The sequence below is a fragment of the Falco cherrug genome, chromosome 18, assembly GCF_023634085.1.
Source record: "Falco cherrug isolate bFalChe1 chromosome 18, bFalChe1.pri, whole genome shotgun sequence".
Classification (NCBI taxonomy): Eukaryota; Metazoa; Chordata; class Aves; order Falconiformes; family Falconidae; genus Falco; species Falco cherrug.
In genome coordinates this window covers 3,345,909-3,364,128 of record NC_073714.1, presented here as the reverse complement: position 1 = coordinate 3,364,128, position 18,220 = coordinate 3,345,909, and the positions used below count along the sequence as shown (strand labels likewise).

General features: G+C 64.1%; 2 protein-coding genes across 7 annotated transcripts; both read right to left on the bottom strand.

Moving 5' to 3' along the window:
• Nucleotides 1-3: 3 nt before the first annotated feature.
• On the bottom strand, nt 4-11,502 carry DMTN (dematin actin binding protein). 5 transcript variants are annotated; one of them, XM_055696254.1, is made up of 17 exons: nt 9,284-9,529; nt 5,075-5,138; nt 4,704-4,760; nt 4,115-4,189; nt 3,788-3,943; nt 3,606-3,650; nt 3,394-3,502; nt 3,171-3,227; nt 2,949-3,101; nt 2,724-2,833; nt 2,530-2,635; nt 2,351-2,415; nt 2,207-2,255; nt 1,927-1,934; nt 1,635-1,694; nt 1,468-1,548; nt 4-1,378 (listed from the first exon to the last, which is right to left on the bottom strand). In XM_055696254.1, the coding sequence occupies exons 3-17, from the start codon at nt 4,719-4,721 to the stop codon at nt 1,265-1,267; spliced, it is 1,206 nt and encodes a 401-aa protein (XP_055552229.1). In that variant the 5' UTR covers nt 4,722-4,760; nt 5,075-5,138; nt 9,284-9,529; the 3' UTR covers nt 4-1,264. The 5 variants fall into 5 exon arrangements, with proteins under 5 accessions (XP_055552229.1, XP_055552227.1, XP_055552226.1 ...); XM_055696252.1 differs by lacking the exon at nt 1,927-1,934 and adding an exon at nt 4,320-4,479 and having other exon boundaries at nt 9,284-9,528; XM_055696251.1 differs by lacking the exons at nt 1,927-1,934; nt 9,284-9,529 and adding an exon at nt 11,451-11,502.
• A 2,788-nt stretch (nt 11,503-14,290) lies between these two features.
• On the bottom strand, nt 14,291-18,220 carry FGF17 (fibroblast growth factor 17). Of its 2 annotated transcripts, none has more exons than XM_027803694.2 (4): nt 18,185-18,220; nt 15,987-16,164; nt 14,807-14,913; nt 14,291-14,587 (listed from the first exon to the last, which is right to left on the bottom strand). In XM_027803694.2, the coding sequence occupies exons 1-4, from the start codon at nt 18,203-18,205 to the stop codon at nt 14,291-14,293; spliced, it is 603 nt and encodes a 200-aa protein (XP_027659495.1). In that variant the 5' UTR covers nt 18,206-18,220. The 2 variants fall into 2 exon arrangements, with proteins under 2 accessions (XP_027659495.1, XP_027659496.1); XM_027803695.1 differs by having other exon boundaries at nt 15,987-16,131; nt 18,185-18,214.

Below are 18,220 nucleotides of genomic sequence, written 5' to 3'. Positions count from 1 at the left end.
GGCTGGATAAAGCCATTTCACCTTTAATTGTAAGCAAAAAATCACTCTCACGCGGATTCTCCGACACCAGCAAATCAAATAAACTCTAACAAAACAGAGAAAGTGAATCACTGTAGTCCAGTCAGAAAACAACCCATATTTATATATATATTTATAGATATGTCGTTCGTAGAGTAGCAGTGAAAGGCAAGTATGGGCCAGTGGTTTCCCGATAAATTACATTCTTTACATCCCAACAAGGTCTAGCGGCTGGAAAAGTGGCTGGAAACAGAAACCGAGGAGCGTGGGGGGCCGGGGGTGCAGGGGCAGAGGGGTCCTGCCCAAAACGCGTGCCCGAAGAGGGGACGGGAGAGGTGGGAGAAGGGAAGGGGCTGCCTGGTGCCGAGCCCTGCCTGCACGGCCGCGGGGGGCCAGGCAGCGCTGCCCAGACCCCCAGGGCCGCGGTGCCCTTGTTCATCACCCCTTTGCTCTGCTGCATCCCCCTTCTGCAGTTAGAAATGCAGCAGGAGCTGCCCCCAGCTCCCCCCGCCCCCCCCCGCCCCTCCCGGCCCATGCTCTGCCACCCCCTGCCCCATCCCGCAGTGCTCCATCTCGCCAGCATCCCAGCCCTGCCCGCCGCCAGCCCGGTGCCAGGCAGGTTTTGGCAGTGTACGTGTCCTTACGGCGCAGGAGGGACCCGGGGGGGTGTTAAAAGGGGGGCTGAAGGGGGGCAAGGTGGGATGCCTTTGCCTGGAGCACATCAGTCTGGCAGTGAGTCGGCCCCCGGGCTCTTCCCAAGTGTCAGGGTGAAGGCGTGGGGGGCAGAGGGGCACCCGGGGGGCAGAGGGGCACCGCAGGTGAGGGGGACGGTGGCAGCTGACCCCCAGGGAAGAGGGAAGCCCCCCCGCTGCCCATGCACCGGAGCTGGCATGCTCCTGGCCGGCCAAAAGCAGAGCCAGGCACTGCCCCTGCCAGCATGCCCAGGGGGAGAGGGGGGGGCACTCAGCACAGAGACGCCCCCCACACCTCCCCTCCTGGCTGAACCGTGCCTGCTCCAGGGCAGGGTCCTCCCCAAGCCCCATCACCCCGGGTGGCGGAGGCAGGTTCCAGCCCTCCAGCCCTCTTCCCGCAGGAGGAGTGAGGTGGGGAGGGAAGAGCCGGGGTGGGGTGGGGGTGGTGGGTGGGCTGGGGGAGAGGGGAGGGGGGGGATCCTAGTAAAAACCGGCTGAGAGCCCTAAAGCGGTTACACGGCGCGACACGGACTGAGCTCGGGGCCGAGGTGGGCTCAGAAGAGGAAGGCTTTCTTCTTCAGCTCGTTGCGCTTCCAGAGGGCCAGCTTGCTGAACTCCTCGGGGGGCATCTCAAAGACCCGCAGGAAATCCTCAGGGGAGAGGTGCCGCTGTGGGGGGTGGGGGTGGGAAAGGAGGGTGATGGGGTGCCGGGTTCCCCCCTCCGCACCCCCCCACCCAACCCCGGTTCAGCCCCTACCTCCAGCCTGGTCCTGTCCACGCCGGGCGGCAGCTTCACACGGCCTCGGTTCGTCACCATCAGCATTTCGTAGGGGTAGATCTGCAAGGTGGGAGGGGGGGGGGGAGGCTGTGAGACCCCCTCCACAGCCCCCTGCCAGCCCTGCCCAAGCCCCAGGCCCCTCTCACCTTTTGCTCCAGCATGCTGGGCAGGGAATTGCCTCTGTCCATGCGCCCACGCTGGCCATTCTGAGGGGAAAAAGGCTGACATCAGCCACGACCCCCACCTCCCCAAAGGGCCGCCCTCTCCCACTCGAGCTGAAGCCAAGGTGATGGGCTCCAGCCTGGGGACCAGCACACCCACCCTCCCCACCTGGACCCATCACAGAGGGGGCCCCGGTGTCCGTCCGTGTCCCCCCCCACCCCGGCATACATCACCCTCTCACTGGGTCTCCGCGCTGGCAGCCAGACGAGCGCTTACCTGGAGGCCTGGAAAAGAGAGGGGAGCAGAACTCAGCCCTGGGGACCCCCTGCTCTGTGTCCGTCCGTGTCCCGCCCCCTGTCGTCCCCCCCCAATACTCCCCAAGGTGATGACAAGCCCCGGAGAGGTGGTTTCCCAGCCTCTGCTGAGCCCAGGCTTGCCCCAGCATCCCCCATCCCTAGGGACACCCCCATGTCCCCTGGGACATCCCCACATCCCCCAGGACACCCCCGCATCCCCCATCCCCAGGGTGATCCCCACGCCATGGGCTGATGCTCACCCGGACTGCCCTTCTCACTGCCTGCCGAGCTGAACTCTGCCGACTGCAGCTGCAAGGGGACAGGGGACAGCATCAGAGCGGTGCCACCCCCAGACCCCATCTGAGGCCGTGTGGCAGCAGGGGGGTGGCTGCCTGCCCACTCACCCGGGTGAGGGTGCTCCTGCCAGAGGCGGGCAGCGAGGAGCTCTTGTAGCTCCCCATGTGCAGGGCTACAAAAGAGAGACACGGTCAGAAGCGCAGGCAGGGCTGGCAGAGGTGCAGGCAGACAGAGCCACCAGGTGGGGAAGGAATGGGATGGGATGCAGGAAGAGCATCCCACATACATGTGTGGAAGGGTGTCCGGTCTGGCAGCGAGCGTGTTTTTCTCCGGATGGGGAGAGATTTCTCCATCTCCTCCTTTAGGATCAGCTTCCCAAGGTTGGAGGTGACCTAGGGGTGATGGGGCACGGGTGGGGGTCACAGAGTCAGCACATCCCCAGCCCCTCACAGGGTCCTGCCTGCCTGCTCTCCCCCTCACCTTGCTCAGCTCCTGCCTCTGGAGCTCCCGCAGGTTCTTCATCTCCTCCGTCAGGTCCTCCTCCTCTTCCTCCCCTCTCTTAGAGGCCATCCGCTTCCTCCACTCCGTCTCTGGGGGGAAAGAGGGGACATTATATCCATCTCCATCACTCCCACGGGGTCTTGGGGAGGGGAATAACCCCCCTGGTGCAGCCCACCCCCTCGCCTGCCCCTGTTTCCCACCTACCCACGACGGCCAGAGAGGGGGGGCACGGCCAGTAGTCGGTCTCGATCTTGGCGGGCTGGTTGGGGTCTGGGGGCTGCGCCGCTGGGAACTTGGAGGATTCGATAATCAAGTCCTCTATGAGATGCTTCCCGTGGTGGGCGCTGGAATGGTGCTCTGTGGGATACCGGGGGGTGAGAGAGCATTCTGGGGTGCCCTGTCCCGTGGGACAGACACCCCCCTTACCTTTCTGCCTGTAGATTGGAGGCTTCTTGTATATGTTGAGCTCCGTCGTGTCGGTCTCTGCAAGGAAAAAGAAGCTTGGGAGCTGGGAATAGGCAGATCACAGCCCTGGAAATGGGCTCACCCAGACGCCCTGCCCGGACCCCCATGGTGGGGCTGGGGGGGGGCTGTGCTGGGGCTCAGGGTCAGGTAGTGCTGGAGGAGTCACGGTGCCGGGGGAGCTTACCGGGTCGGTGGAAGTGCTGCACGCTGCTGCGAGCCGAGCTGCTGCCCTGGCGAGAGGTGGGCTGCGGGGCGCTGCCGGGGGTCCGGCTCTCCAGCCACTCCCGGATGACCTGCAGGCAAGCGGGGCCGGTGAGCAGCAAGACCCCAACAACTTGGCATCACCCCCTCCTCCTTGGAGCCCCTGCGCACATCCCAAGTGGTGCCGGTACTCACCTCCGGAGATGGAGGAGGAGAGATGGATTTGGGAGACAGGGAACGCTGCAGAAGGCAAGAAGCAATTTATTCCAGCAACTCCACACCTGCCCTCTGGGACCCCTCTGTCCGGGGGGGCTTCTCCTCCACTGCCCCCCCCCCAAAACACCCGGGGGATGCAGTCAGCCCCGGCGTGCCCTCACCTCTCGGCTCCGGGGTAGCTCCACATGCTCCATGAGCGAGTAGGTGAAATGGGGCTCGTAGATCATCAAGTCAGGGCGCTCGATGTCCAGGATCGCTTTGTCCTTGGGGATGGCGGCCAGGTCCTTGTAGCCCAGAACCTCATTGTCCATTTTGGCCTGGAAGGAAGGAAAAACACCTTCAGTTTTGGGTGCAGAAAGGGAACATTGGGAAACAGGGCTTTCCCAGGGCTGGCATCCTCCGTGGCCGCACCAGGGTGATGGAGAGGGCTCGGGGAGGTGACCCCATGGACGGAGGGATGTGGTGGGGAGACGTGAGTGGCCCCTCACCACAATGCTGGACGGCGATCCGGGGACGCTGGAACCGCGGGAGGAACAGACGCTCCCAGGGGAGGTCAGTGGTTGCTGGAAGGAAAAGAAGAGATTTTAGCAAACCTCATCCTCGGCATGGCCAGCCCAGGAAGGGGCTCGGGGTCATGGTCGGGACCCCGGGGCACGGCAGGGGGGCCCGGGGACACGCCTGTGCCCCATGGACCTCAGTGCAGCCAGGCAAAACGTCCTGGGGGCTGGGGTATTTCTGGATGGGTGCTGGGGTCTCCTTTGCTCCAGGGTTGTGGTTCAGGGCAGGGGACAGCTGGGAGGTGACAGTGGCTTGGCCAGGACACGTTGCCACTAGATGGTGCTGCCAGGCTGGGCTGGGAGGAGGAGGAGGATGAGGATGAAGGCAGGGCCCTGCTGGCAGCATCCCAGGGTGACTCTGCCTATGTCCTTGGCCACCAGCCCCTGCCCTTGACCACCAGCCCCTGTGTGCCTTCCCTAGGTGCAGGGCTACCCCCTGCCTGAATGGTCCCCGCACCCTGCCCACGGCACCCAGCACCCTGCCCACAGCCCCCAGCACCCTGCCCACAGCCCCCCTTACCTTCTGCAGTCTTTCCATTCAGCTGTGGGCTGGAGGGGCTGTGTCAGTCACAGGGTCCTGCATGGGGAGAGCGGGGGTTTGGGGGCACCACCAGGGTGGGCATGGGAGCACCCCAAGGTGCCCGAGGGCAGCGGGGCTGGGCAGAGCCCAGCTCCCCATCACCCTCCTGCCCACAGGGCTGAGCCCAGCAGCCCCCCATGCACCGGACCCTAATGGGACAGGAGGCTTGCATGGCCCCGCCGTTAAATATTGATGGGCTGGCAGCAGGACAGGCTTGCCAGGGGATGCCACCGTCCCTGGGGTGGCTGAACAGCTCCAGGTCTGCCTCGGGTCACGGGAGAGGTGCTGGGGCATGCCGGACCCCCACTCACCGCTGCCTCTGTGGCTCCACATCCCTCTGGGCACTAACGCCGGGCTGGGGCTCGGGTGCTGCCTCTGCAATGGAGATGAGCGAGGTGACAGTGGCTTGTAGGATGACAACGGTGCGAAGATCAGCCTGGTTCTCCCCCTGTCCCTGCACGGCCCCGGTGCCCGCAGCACCCTGCCCCGCTGCGTGCCGCCTCTGCCCGTGCCGGCTGCCGGCCCCGCTGCCCGGCGGCTGCTGACGAGCGCTGGCAAGCGGAGCAGAGGTAATGAAGCCCTTTGTCCACCGGCAGCCAGCGGCCTCGAGAAGGCTCCAGCAGCAGCGGGACAAGCGTGCTGTGCTCAGCCCCTGCCCCACAGCCCCCGGGCCTGAGCCCTCCCTGTGCTTTAAACCCACAATGCCACACACAAAGGGGAAAATTCCCCATTCTCCTCAAAACTTCTCCTTTCAGAGGGAAGGGCATGAGGAAAACCTCGTACAATCCAGGCAACAACAGCAACAGCAACGTGGAGCCTTCCAGGCTTAAAGCACCCCCCACCCCCCCCTCTCCAGCAGCCTGTGCAGGGCTGGGGAGATGCCACTGCCTCTGGGGTCCCCCAGCCCCACTGTCCCCAAGTTTCACAGCTCTCAGCATGGATGCGGAGCCCATCCCTGTGGGATGCAGGGATGGAGAAGGACCAGATCTGACAAAGCCCGAAGCATCCTCCAGCTGCCAGCAGCCAGCCCGGCACGAGGTACCACCCTTGGCTCACCCCTTGGAGGGTCGATCTGGGACGAGGAGGCTCCGCTGGAGGCTCAGGGCGTGAGCTGCTCCATGCAGGCATCATCCCTCCTTTGAGACCACCCTGCCGCCAATAACCCCCAGCTTTGGCACTTGGGGGGTGGCCAACCTGCTCCCTCCCAGCCCTCCTGAGGGTCTGCAGGACTGGGTGCTGGCAGGATGGGCACCCTGGGCTCAGCACCGAGCGCAGTACAAGGCGGCATTGTCCGGGCGAGTGGCGGCTGCCCCACAAACCCATGAGCTCACACTTTCCAGCAGCAGAGCCAGGGCAGCCCCCCGCCTCCGGCTCGCACCCCATGGCGCCGGGGGGCATGGGTGGGCCGGGGGCAGGCGGTGGGGACACGGTGGCGGTGGCAGCGAGCAGATGGATGAGATAGCAAATAGCGGGAGGCAGAGGAAGCGGCAGAGGCTGGCGGGAGGGGGGGTGCAGGGACGGGTGGATGCGGATGCTGGCGGGGAAGGAAAAACAAGCCCGAGCCAGGGGTGCGGAGAGACGCCGTGACGGAGCCAAAGGGCTGGCGAGGGGTGCCGGGGCTGCACAACCAGCTCGGGTACTGTGCCCCCACCAGTCCCCTCGACACAGGGACACTTATCAGACGCAGACAGGGAGCCACCGCCCCGATGGCAGCCTCTCTCCCCATGGCAACCTCCAATCTCCCCAGCAGGTCCCCCACATGCTCCCTTGCTCACCCAGATAAGACCGGCCCGGCACGTGTTTGGGAATTTCCTGGCCAGGAGGGCGAGGGGGAGCAGGGCGAGGGGGGGTAACGCCATGCCCCCCTCCCGGGGTGGTGTTGCGGGTACTCACGGCGCTTCAACGGAGCGGGGAGAGAAAGGCGCTGGGCAGGGATTTACGGGAAGAGTGATGGAGGGAGGGATGGACGGACAGACAGACCGACCACGTGCTGACGGGGGCTCGCAGCGCTGCAGGGGTGTTGGCCCCCCCCCCGTGTAGCACATCCCGGGGGGGCTGTGGGGAGGGCTGCCGCTGCAGCGGGAAGAGGCCAGTTCCCTCCTCCCCACCCCGAGGAAATCCGGATTTGACATTTCGCAGCCGCCAAAGCCATCAGCACCCGGCACCTGGGCCAGGGGCCAGGCTGCATGAGCCCCCTCGCCGCGGGGAGGAGGGGGGGAGCTGGGCAGGGAACCCCCAGCCTTCCTCCCCTCTCCCTCCTCCTCCTCCTCACTGCCTGCCTTGCCCTTGCCATCGTGCTGGGCACGGGCCCCCTGCTGCTCCCGGAGCTGCCCCGGCTCCCCGCCAGCAGCAGGGGAGGGCACACACGGCGGGGTCACAAGTTCCCAGAGCAGACGGTTCCCGCCAGCCCTGGGAACAGCATCCAGTGCTTCCCAGCCCAGCCCTGGCCTCCTCCTCCTCCCACTGCAAACCCCAAACAAACACAGCACAGGAGAGGCACCGAGCATCCTCCTCGCCTTGCCGGGGGAAACCGAGGCACCGCCACACACGGGGCCCCAGTGGCAACTCGATCGCAGCGGGGCCGAGCTGGCGGGGAGCACGTGGGTCCCCAACCTGCGTCTCACAGGTGTCCGGTTCCTTCTTTGTCCTGTTTTTCGCCCTTTCTCTCTGCGCCAGAGCATCACCCGGCAGAGGGGAGCAACCCTTTGGCTATTGACAGCCCATTGCTTCCGTGCCATTGCACCCTGCCCAGCACGGCTCCACCAAGGGACACCTCGGTGGCCTTAAAAGCCACCAGCTGCCAGCGCCTGGCCCCTGGGATTTTTCCATCCCTTGGGGCAGAGGATGCACCCTGCCCATCTCCCTTCCCACGGACACAGGACTGCTCTGTGCCTCAGTTTCCCTGGCTGGGGAAGGATAGCAGCATTCTGTCCGCCCCGTCCAGGAGGGGATGGAGATGAAGGGGCATTCCCAGCCCCTCTGGCTGCTGGGGTCCCCCATCCACCCCAGCTGCTCTCCTGGCCCCCAGCCCTGCCAAGAGGCTCTGAGCCCCCCAATAAGTGCAGAGTGAGGATGCATGGCACTTGCCCTAAAGCTCCTGGGTGGGGAGGGGTCCATCCCTGGCCCCCCTGCATCGATGGCCACACCGCAGCCTGCTTCGGGCAGTGGTTCACGTGGTACATAATCTGGGATTAAAATGGGATTAGCCTGCTCATCCCGCACGCGGAGGGGACGGGAGGGACCCGCCGGGGGTGTGTGCGGAGGCCACGTCCCTCCAGGGCTCCCAACATGGGTCTGGTGATGCCCCCAGCCCCCGAGGAGCCCCCAGCCCCAGGCACTGCCCCGCGGGATGCCCTGCACTGAACACCCTGGGGTGGTGGGTCCCCATGTGCCCCGGTGCTGTGTGTGGGGCCACCGCAGCGAGGCACCCACCTGGCAGGACGCTGGGCAGTGGGACGTGGCCGGGGGCTTGCTGGGGCCGAGGTGGCAGCTGGTGGCCCAGGTCTTCCTGGGAGAGGCTGGGCTTAGCCCTGCCTGACCACCGGCCATGCACGCCCACGGCCAGGAGCTGCCCCCCCAGGAGGTGGGTCCATCCATGGCCAAGAACTGGGGGGCCAGGCTTTGTACCCCCCTTTCCACCCCCCAAGCTAGCCCCCCCGATGCTCTATGGCAGTGGAGGGATGGGAGTTTGGCCCCTCAGTGCCTTGCCAGTGGGGCTAGATGAGGACAGAAGGAGGGGGGGCTCTCCAAAATCCTATGCCCATGGCCAGACCCTGACCACGTGGCCCCACCACACCACACAGGGAGCATCACCCCCCTTCACAGTTTGCACCCGGGGGGCGTGCGATGGAGGTGTCCCGTGTCCCGCCCCCCCAGCAACAACGCTGAGACCCCACAAACTCACTCCACAAGTGGGGCTAGGAACGGCTGGGCTGCACGGATCTCCTGCCTTGGGCTACCATGCAATGTCCCCAGGGAAGGGGGACAGGGGATGTCCATGCCCTGCCGGCAGCAGCCGAGCCCTGCTGGGGGGGGGTGCCGGGGGGGCTGTGTGGGGTGAAGTGGGGTGCTGGGAGCACTGTGCTGCTGCAGAGGGGATGTGGGTGGGAGCCACGCGGGGGGTGGGGGGTGGGGGGGAGTACCCCCGTTAGCAATAGAGCCCATGTCCCCACGTCCCCACCTTGGGTCACCGCCCTTCCTGTCCCCGCGGCCCCCCAGCAAGGGCAGCTGGCTTTGCAGTGCCAAGCATGGGGAGGGGGCACGGCCATAGCCCCCACAGAAAATGAAGGACAAGATGTGGGGCTGTCCCCAGCCCCCCCACCCCACCCCCCACCCCCAGGAATGGGAGCTACACAGAGCCAGGGGAGGGGGAGCTGCAGCACGGAAAGACAACGGGAAAGCAAAGGGCGGCCGATGCCAACCCCGACGAACCGGCCCACCCAGACCCCCCCAAGCTGCGTGGCCCCCCACCCACAGCCACCTCCCTCCCCGGTCCCCACCGAGCCACCACGGCCACTCACCTAGGGATGGGGACACCGCATACCTCCAGCCTTGGGGAGCTGGCAGGCGGGGGGGGGGATACCCCTGGCCTCCTCTGCTTGCCTGGCTACCAAATGACCTCGTGGGCTGGCGGGCCAGCTGCCCTGGCTGCGGCCGAGCCACCGCGGGCGCGCTGCGGCGCGCATCCGAGAGCGTGACAGCCGGGCGTGGGAGCCTATCTCCCAGCCCCAGCACCCTGGCTGTGCCGCCCGCCGCACCGATAACCCATGCTGGGTGCTGGGTAGGGTGTGCGTGGGTGGGTGGGTGTGCGCGGGTGGGTGCGTGGGTAGGTGGGTAGGTGGGTGGGTGCCGCTCGCCTCTCCCCACCTCTGCTGCTGGCTCAGTCCCTTTCCGAACAAGAGGAGAATTAGCCGGCATCATGACGAAGCAGTATTCGCTCCCGCCGGCTGCTCGCTCCCGCTCCTACTGCTTCCCCGGCACAAAGAGGGAGGAAAACATAAATAAACCCGGCCTGCCCGGCTACCAGAAATATCCTGGCTGGTGCTGAGGGTCCCCAGTACCCCCTCCTCCAGCCTCCCGCTGCAAACAGGGGATGCAGACGGGGACGGCATCCCTTGCTCCCCCTCCCCAGCTGGGGTTTTGGCACCTCCGAGCCCCACGGTGCTGAGCAGGGGTGCTGAGCACCCCATGGTGTGTAGGCTGGGCTGTGGTACAGTGGGTGGTGGGTGAGGATGGCACCTCCTGTCCAGCTCAACCCCCAGTCTGGGTTTGGGGGTGCTCTGAGGGGCTACCGTGGGAGGGGAAACAGCAGAGATTTCCAACTCCGGGGCCAAAGGAGCCCAGCGAAGCCCTGGGGGCTGTTGAGCATCTGCTAAAAATTTAAGCCATGACCCCTGGAGACGCTGCCCTGCCCCTGGGCCCTGCCAGGGAGAGCTGCTGCCCCTCACATCCCAAGTCCCCCAGGTCCCCGGGGGCCACGGTCCAGCCCCAGCCCTCGGGCAGAGCCCCTGGGGCTCAGCAGTGGGGCTGGATGGGTGCCCAGGGCTGGGTTGGGAGCCTGCGGCCACTCCTGTACCCCCAGAGCCCCTCGGCACGCAAGCCTGGCTAAGAACCCAGGCGACTGGCACGGGACTGGTGCCATGGCCGGACCCTCCCCAGGGGTGGCGGGGCTCTGTTTGTGCCGCAGCGCCGGGAGCTGGCGTTTATTCTGGGCTCTGTGTGGGAGAGAGCTGCCTGGTGACAGCAGCTCTGTTTCTGGGTCCTCTCCCCGACGCTGCGCTCGATGCTGTTTGCTGCCTCAGTTTCCCTCCTGGCGGAAGCAAGGGCCTCTGGATCCCCTAGATGCACATCCAGGGATGCATGCCCAGAGATGTATATCTGGGGGGGATGCACGCCCAGGGATGCTCATCTGGGGGGGATGCACGCCCAGGGATGTGCATCCAACGGGAAACATGTCCAGAGGGATTCACATCTGGGGGGGATGCACACCCAGAGACGCACGTCTGAGGGGAGGCATGTCCAGAGGGAAGCACATCTGGGGGGGATGCACACCCAGAGACGCACATCTGAGGGGAGGCATGTCCAGAAGGATACATATCTGGGGGGATGCACGCCCAGAGGGATGTGTGCACACGCCCTTCAGTGCCAGCACCAGCCTGGCTCATTGGACCAAGAGCATCACGGCCTCAGCTCTGAGATGCCACCGTGCCCCCCCTCCCCACTGAGGGGGCTTCACCGGCCCCAGCCCAGCCGACAGCCACCCCCCGGGGCCGTGCCCATGAATAATCGAGACTGTGGCTGCCTCCCCCACGCTAACCCAGTTTCTCAAGCATGAAGATACAACTGCAGCGGCTGCTCAGCAGCTGCCACCTGCGCCCGGGGCTTCTCGGGTGCTTGAACCGGCCCTGGTACCCGCTGCAGGCTCAGCCCCCCGCACCACCAGCCCAGCACCCGTGGGTGCCTGGAGGGAGGGAGGAGTTTGGAAACGCACGTATCCTGCACCAGGATCTCGCACCCTTGCTCTCACCCACCGACAGCCAAACCCCGCCACGCTCGCCAGAGCCCCCCGTGTGCCCACCAGCCCCACAGGGTCACCCCTCATCCCAGCGATGCCCTCCAAACCCAGGCAGCTGCCAGTCGGGCTGCTGGGGGGCTGGGGCGTGGGGGTAGAGAGTAGCAGGGCCCTACCTTCAAGGGAGCCCATGGCCCACCGCAGGCAGGTCCGCCTGTCCGCCGGGAGCCATGCCTGTGCCGAGCATCTCCTCCCCTGCGCCGCACGGCACGTTGCTACAGCGACCGCCTCCAGCCGCAACCGGCTGGAGCCGAGCGATGGAGGATGTGCAGGAGCCTCCTTCAGCCTCACTGAGTGATGGAGGATGTGCAGGAGCCTCCTTCAGCCTCACCGACCGATGGAGAATGTGCAGGAACCTCCTTCAGCCTCACCAACCGATGGAGGATGTGCAGGAGCCTCCTTCAGCCTCACTGAGTGATGGAGGATGTGCAGGAGCATCCTTCAGCCTCACCACCCTGTGGGACAGGGCTGAGGAGTCTTCCCGCAGCCCTGGGGGGACACACAGCCCCTGCACCCCTCTGTGAGGCAGCTGCCTGACCCCAAATTGCCCCTGCTGCCCCACCGCAGGGCTGAGGGGTCTGCAGGGGACCTTGGTCTGGAGAAGCCTGGTGGCAGCAGCCCTGCGAGGGCTGGCCTGGATGTAGCCCACCTCCCCCAGGACACCAGCCCCTGCCTCCCCAGTGATGTTCCCAGTCCAGATCACTGGAGCGCTGTCAGGGCTGGGACCTATTGGGTACAAGCACCACTCGGCTGGGGATAGCAGTGGGGCAGGGAGCTGGCACCCATCACTTCTGCAGCGAGGTGGTTGCTCTGGGGAGCTGCCCTCACAGCCCCCCCCTTGCATCCTAAGCCCCCCGAGCATCCCTGGCCCCCCAAGCATCCCCAGCCTGCGGGAAAGCAAAGCCTTGGGAAAGGCTGGGTGAGACACCCTCCAGTGCACTTTCTGCACAGAGGACATTCCGGTCCCCACCTCCGCCCCCCGCCCCAGGTCTCACCTCAAAAAACAAGAAAGAAGCAGTGTGAGGTTTTTTTTTTTCTTCCCCGGCCATAATTAAAAAGGACTCACCCTTCTGAGCCCTTTCTATCCCGGGAGGTCGAGAAGAAAGAGAGGGGAGGAAGGGGAAAACCCTGAAAGAAAAGAGAGGAAGGGCTTGGGAAGGAGAAGAGAAGCGGGGAGGGGGGAAAGGGATGGGGAAAAATTAAAGCAGAGATTACACAAAGGGAACTCCTCTACCTTTGAAGCTTTGGCTAAATTGGGGAGGGGGCGGCGGGGGTAGGGAGGGTCCGGACCCAGTCGGCCCCTTTCTCAAAGCCCTCTCCTTTCAAGAATGTCTCGGATTCCTGTGGAAACAAGGAGCTGGGGCTGTGGGGCTGAAGGAAACGGGAGGGGAAAAAAAAATTACCCCGGCCGCTCGGCTAAATCCCGCCTGCCACACCTGGGCAGGCAGCGCCGGGCGCATTGTTCGGCCGTAATTGCTGGGTGTTGCATTTCTCTTCTGCTTTAAAGCTTCATTTAACTCAAACTGTTATAATTTTCTCCCCACTGCCCCCCCCCAGCTGTGCTCCCCCCATTGCATTATGCTGGCGGGGCTTTGTAGGGGCTGGGTGAGCCCTGGTTAAGGGATTACATCCTCCCTGCCACCTCCCAGGGCTTTGTCAGAGGGGAAAGCAATTACGGGGAGGGTGGGACGGCACGGGCTGGGGGCACCGAGCTCAGGGCCAGGTGGGACAGCCCTACTGGTGGCTGTCATCGGGTGGGTGAGCTGGTGGCCCTCAGCAAGGGGAGCAGCGGGTACTACACTGGGGGTGATGCTGTGGGTACCACACTGGGGGTGATGCCCTGTTCACCAGGATGCAGCAGATGCTCCTAGGACACAAACTGGGGGTTACAGACAGGGATGGGGGACACAGGGAGTCCCCTTTGGTGGCCACCTTCATCCTCCTGCCATGCAACATCTGTCCCTGAGCACTGGGTGCTTGCACCCCAGGCAGCTTGGGGTACCCTGTACCAAGAGGTACCCTATATCCCCACCCCAGCAGACACAGAGCCTGTGGCAAAGCCTCAGAATGGGAAGGAAAACTCCCCCAGGCCCCATCAGTCTAGACACTCGCTTTTATTTGCCTCGGGGTTTCCTCCTTTACACAAATAAACTCCAAAGTCTAACTGTTTAGGCCTAAAAGTGACTCGTAAAGGAAACAGCAGAACTCATAAAAACACACAAACAACCAATCGAAAAATAAAAATAACCTAAAAGACAGTTTCTCTTTGGCCAGCAGAGCCTGGTGAGCACCCACGCATGCCCCCACACCACCGGCACCACCAGGAGAGGCACAGATCTTCCCCTCTAATAAATAAGAGAGACCCCATGGTCACGGGGATACAAGTGCTGGCCCTGGGGTCTGCATGCCTGGGCACCCCCACCTCCCCTCCAGAGCTGCACAGACAGAGGGACAGACAGACTGACACCCCATGCTCTCCATCACCTGGCTACTGGCAGTGCCACGCCATCCCTCGCAGGGGTGGGCTCTGCATCCTGCTCTGGCGCAGACATCCCGCAGACTCCTGGCCGGTCCCATCCATCCCTGGCCCTGAGATTTGGGCCTGTGGGGGATGGGAACATGTCCAGGGGGGTCCTAGATCTCAGGGGCATGGGGACAAGTCTCCGAGGGGAGTGGTCAAAGGCACTGGATGGTGAGTGTGGGTCCCATGGGATGCTCCGAGGATGAAGGGAGCCCAGCGTGGGGTTATAGACACCAGTGACCATGCCCAAAGCGTGCACTTCCCAACCCATTTGCGGTGCCCAAGAGGAGTATAAAAATAGAGCATCTTTAGAAAAGTGGGGAAGAAACAGTGCTGGAGTGTGCCGGGAGAAGGGGCAGAGTCTGGCAAGGCCAAAGGCTGCGAGGATGAGGAGGGCAGAACCTGGCGGGGGGCGAGTCCGGGGGCTGCCGGGCGTTATGTGCGTGGGCGAGGGGCGCGGGTGCGGCGGGTGCGGCGGGTGGGCGAGGACGAGCCCACGAACTCGAACTGCTTCTGCCGCTCGGCGTTGTTGGGGAAGGGCAGCTGCCCGCGGTACAGGCGCTTGATGAAGTGGGCTTCCCGCTGGTTCTGGCGGCTGCGAGAGGCTTTGCGGGGCCGGCCTTTGCGGGTGAAGGCCATGTACCACCCCTCGTAGCGGGCGTTCTGGAAAGCCGTGTAGTTGTTCTCCAGCACGATCTCCGTGAAGATGCAATCCTTGCTCTTGCCGTTGGGCTGCGGGAGGAGGAGAGGGGTCCTTAGCGCCCGCAGGGATGGGGCTGGAGGCGTGGGGATGGGACCCAAGGGGTGTTGCCACCCCCCTGCCACTGTGACTGGGGACACGGGGACCAGCCTGGCTGAGCATCCTGGCTCCAGCTGCTCAGCACAGTGTCCGGGCTGAGCCCTGGGGATGGGGGACATGCAGAGGGTGAGCGCGGGGGGCTCGGGACTCACTTTCCCGATGAGCTTGCCCCGCTTGCTCATGCAGATGTACTTCTCGCTCTCGGCCCCCTTGATGCGGACGCGGCTCCCAAAGGTGTCCGTCTCCACGATGAGCTTGGCTGTGAGGGAGCAAGGGGAAAGTGTCCCATGGGGGCCATGGCACCCCCCAACCAGCTACCCGTGCCCAAACCACCCCGTCCCCTTCTCGCTGATGCCATCTCACCTCCCTGCCCATCACCGGTGGGGCCAGGAGGATGGCGAGCCCCTGCAGCCGGGGCAGGGCAGCCCTTGCCGGGGGATGCTCCCCAGCCATGATGCTAAAGGGCTTTTGTTAAAACCCAGCAGAGTCAAACCGGGTGTTTGATGAAGGCGCCGGAGAGAGCAACGGCCCCTTCCTCCCCCCGCCCGCCTCGGCACATCCGCATTGTCGGCGATTCAATGGGTTCTCCAGGGCTAGACCAAGTCCAGCACCCGGCGGGTTAATTATCCTCGTCCTCATTGTTTCTCTACAACACAGCGGTGGCTGCAAAGGTTGGAAGCTGACACTGAAACCAATGACCTCGGCGGGTCCCGCGCTCGAGCCGGCAGGGAGAGTTCAGGGAAAGACCTGGAAAGGTGGTGAATCAGCCTCGCCGGTCACCGGGCTTTGAAAAGCCTTTCCCGAAGCTTTTAGATGCTGGGAATGCCAGCTTGGCCTTTGTGGGGCTGTGATGCCCATCAGCGTGGCGTCGAGGCTGGAACTCCCCAGCAAACCCCCCCAGGGAAAAGGTGCTGTGGCCCAAGTGGGCTCTGTCCCAGCGGGCTGCCCATGGTGCCCGCCACATGTCGGTATTTTAAGAGGCTGATGCTGGGCTCGGGTGATTCTCCTCCAGGAAAAGTTGCCTGTCTCACGGCGGGAAGAGATTAGAAAGCAAAAGCCCTAAATATAGGGCTTAAGTGCTGCAGGCTGCCAAAGAAATGCATGATTTTTGGAAGTTTTGAGGTCAGGGCTGGCTGGTTTGGAGCCGTGCCCTCACAGGAATTATCCGGGGGATTTGGGGGTATAAAAACCAACCAGCTGGGGCAATTAAAACCTCCCCACGCCCCCTTTCCCCCTGCAAAAATCCTGTGGGAAGAAACATTTCCAGCCCTTCCATCAGCGTGCTGTCCCGGGCCGCAGATGGACCCTCCCGTGGAGCCGCCAGCCCCTTACCAAACTTGTTGCCGTCCTCGGCGGTGGCGGTGATCCGTTTGCCGTTCACCTGGACGTGCTTGCCACTGGTCCGGCTGTAGAGCTGGTACTCCCTGATCTGCCGTCGGCTCAGCTGGTCGGTCATGGCGCCCTGGTCCCTCACGTACTGGTTAAAATTAGGAGACGGTTGATTCTCCCCCTTTGTTTACAAAGGGAAAAATAAAATCAATTTGTTTTGGACAGCCGATGGCAAGGGGATGGAGCGGGGAGCCCGGCGGGGCAGGAGGGCTGGGGTTGGCCCCGGGGAGGGGCACCGAGATCCACCCGCCACCCCGTCTGCGGGCGAGGGAGGGCTCCCAGCCATCACCAGCCAAGCTGGTCCCCTTTCAGCAGCAATGAAGGCACCGAGCAGATGCTTTGGACCACAGAGCGACTGGCACAGCAGGCAGGGAGAGGCAGAGACTTTGCTTTTCATCCCTCACCTGAGGATGCAGGGTCTCGCAGGGAAGGATGCTCTCCTCCAGGCACAGCGACCCTTCCCCCGGGAGCGGGGTCTTGCTGCTGCTCCTGGCCATGCCCCGGGGCCAGCTGGACACTCAGTAGCATCCCCTGCTCCCAGGCAGGTACTGGGACAGGCTGGGATGCAAGAGCTGATCTTGTGAAAAACCCACTGGGTCCCTCCTGGGGGAGTGAGACCCACCTAAAGCCGGGCTGGGTGTCCCAGGAGCAGAGCTGTCCCCTCCTGGTCCACCCCAGCACACACCCCTGGGGCCGGGGGAATAAACACTTCGCAGACCCGAAAGAGCTCCCTGGCTTATGCTAACGGGGCAACACAAACAAACAAGGGTTATTGTATGGCAAAGAGCATCTAATTACTGCAGATGAGCTGGGGAGGGGGGATTAGTGCTGGGGGTCAGCCCCCGTCACCGCACCGGACTCCAGCCAGCTCCTCTCAAGATGCGTCTAAGAGAAAACTTGGTTTAATCCCTGGTGGAAACGGGAAGCGGGGCTCCGGGCAGCACCGCAGCCAGCTGAGCCACCCAGGGGACACCGGCCCCAGCCCCAAAACCAGCTCAGAAAGGGCTGTGGGCAGGGGACATGCTCGGCGGGGGGGGGGGGGGGGGGGCACCTGGGGAGTATTTGTGGTCTGGTTGCCCAGTTTGGGGTGCTGGCATCACCCAGGACCTGCCTCCCTGCATCCCCTGGACTGCAGCATCACCGCTGGGTGCAAAGCCTGGCACGGGGGGACCCGGCCCTGCCTGCTCTTGCAGGGGGGAGCAGCGGGATGGTGGGGGGGCACTGCTGCCCCCCACCACCTTTGTGTGCGCCTGGGGACTCATTTCCTGCCAGGATCTACTTTAAAGCCTTTGGGGCTGGCCAAGGAGGTGGGCTGGGGGGGCGGCCCCTCTCCATCAAAGGCGGTTCCCTTCCCCTCTCATTTTCAAAGAAATAAAAGCATTTACCTTGGGAAAAAGAAAAAAAAAAGGGGGGGGGGGGGGGAAGAAGAAAGGTCCCGAGCACGTATTAAGGCTGCTGGGGCCGGCAGCTACGGAGGTTTTGTTCGGGCTCTGGAGCAGAGGGTGCTGATATGGAACAGTGCATTTTAATAGCCGCTGTCTTTCTAAAGCGCACAAAAAGGAACGATGCAGCCTGAGAGGGTTGGGGGAGAGGGGAGGGGGGTGTTGAACCTCACACCACCCTGGTGGGGGGACCAGAACCTGCTCTGCCCCGTTAACCCCCTCGGCAGCCGGCCTTGGCGCGAGCGAGGGCAGCACCCATCGCCGACAGCTCAAGGCTGACGGACTCTGCACATCCCACCCCGAGCCAGGCTGCAAGAAATGTATCGCCTGGCTCGGGAGGGCTTCCCCCTGACCTTGCCCAGGCCCTCCGAGGAGCTGGGAAACTGGGGTGGGGGGGTCCGAGGAGGACGCACCTCCCCATCGCAGCCCCCAAGGCCAGTGCTGATGGGCACAGCCAGCTCCGGTGCGGACACAACCCCACGGGCACCTTGGCAGCATCCTTCCCCTCCCCAGAGCTGGGTACCACCTGGGGCAGGCATGCACCCCCTCGGCCCCCGGGAAAGCCCCCCGCCAGAGCAAAGGGCATCCCCTGAAGCAAATGGTTATGGCTCAGCGGATGGCAGAGCGGGTGCCTTCACCCAGCCCGGCTCAGCGGCGCAGCCAGATGTGCCACGGGGTTAGTAAAATACATCCACCTACCTGGGTCTGACAGGAGAACATCAGGAGCTGGAAACA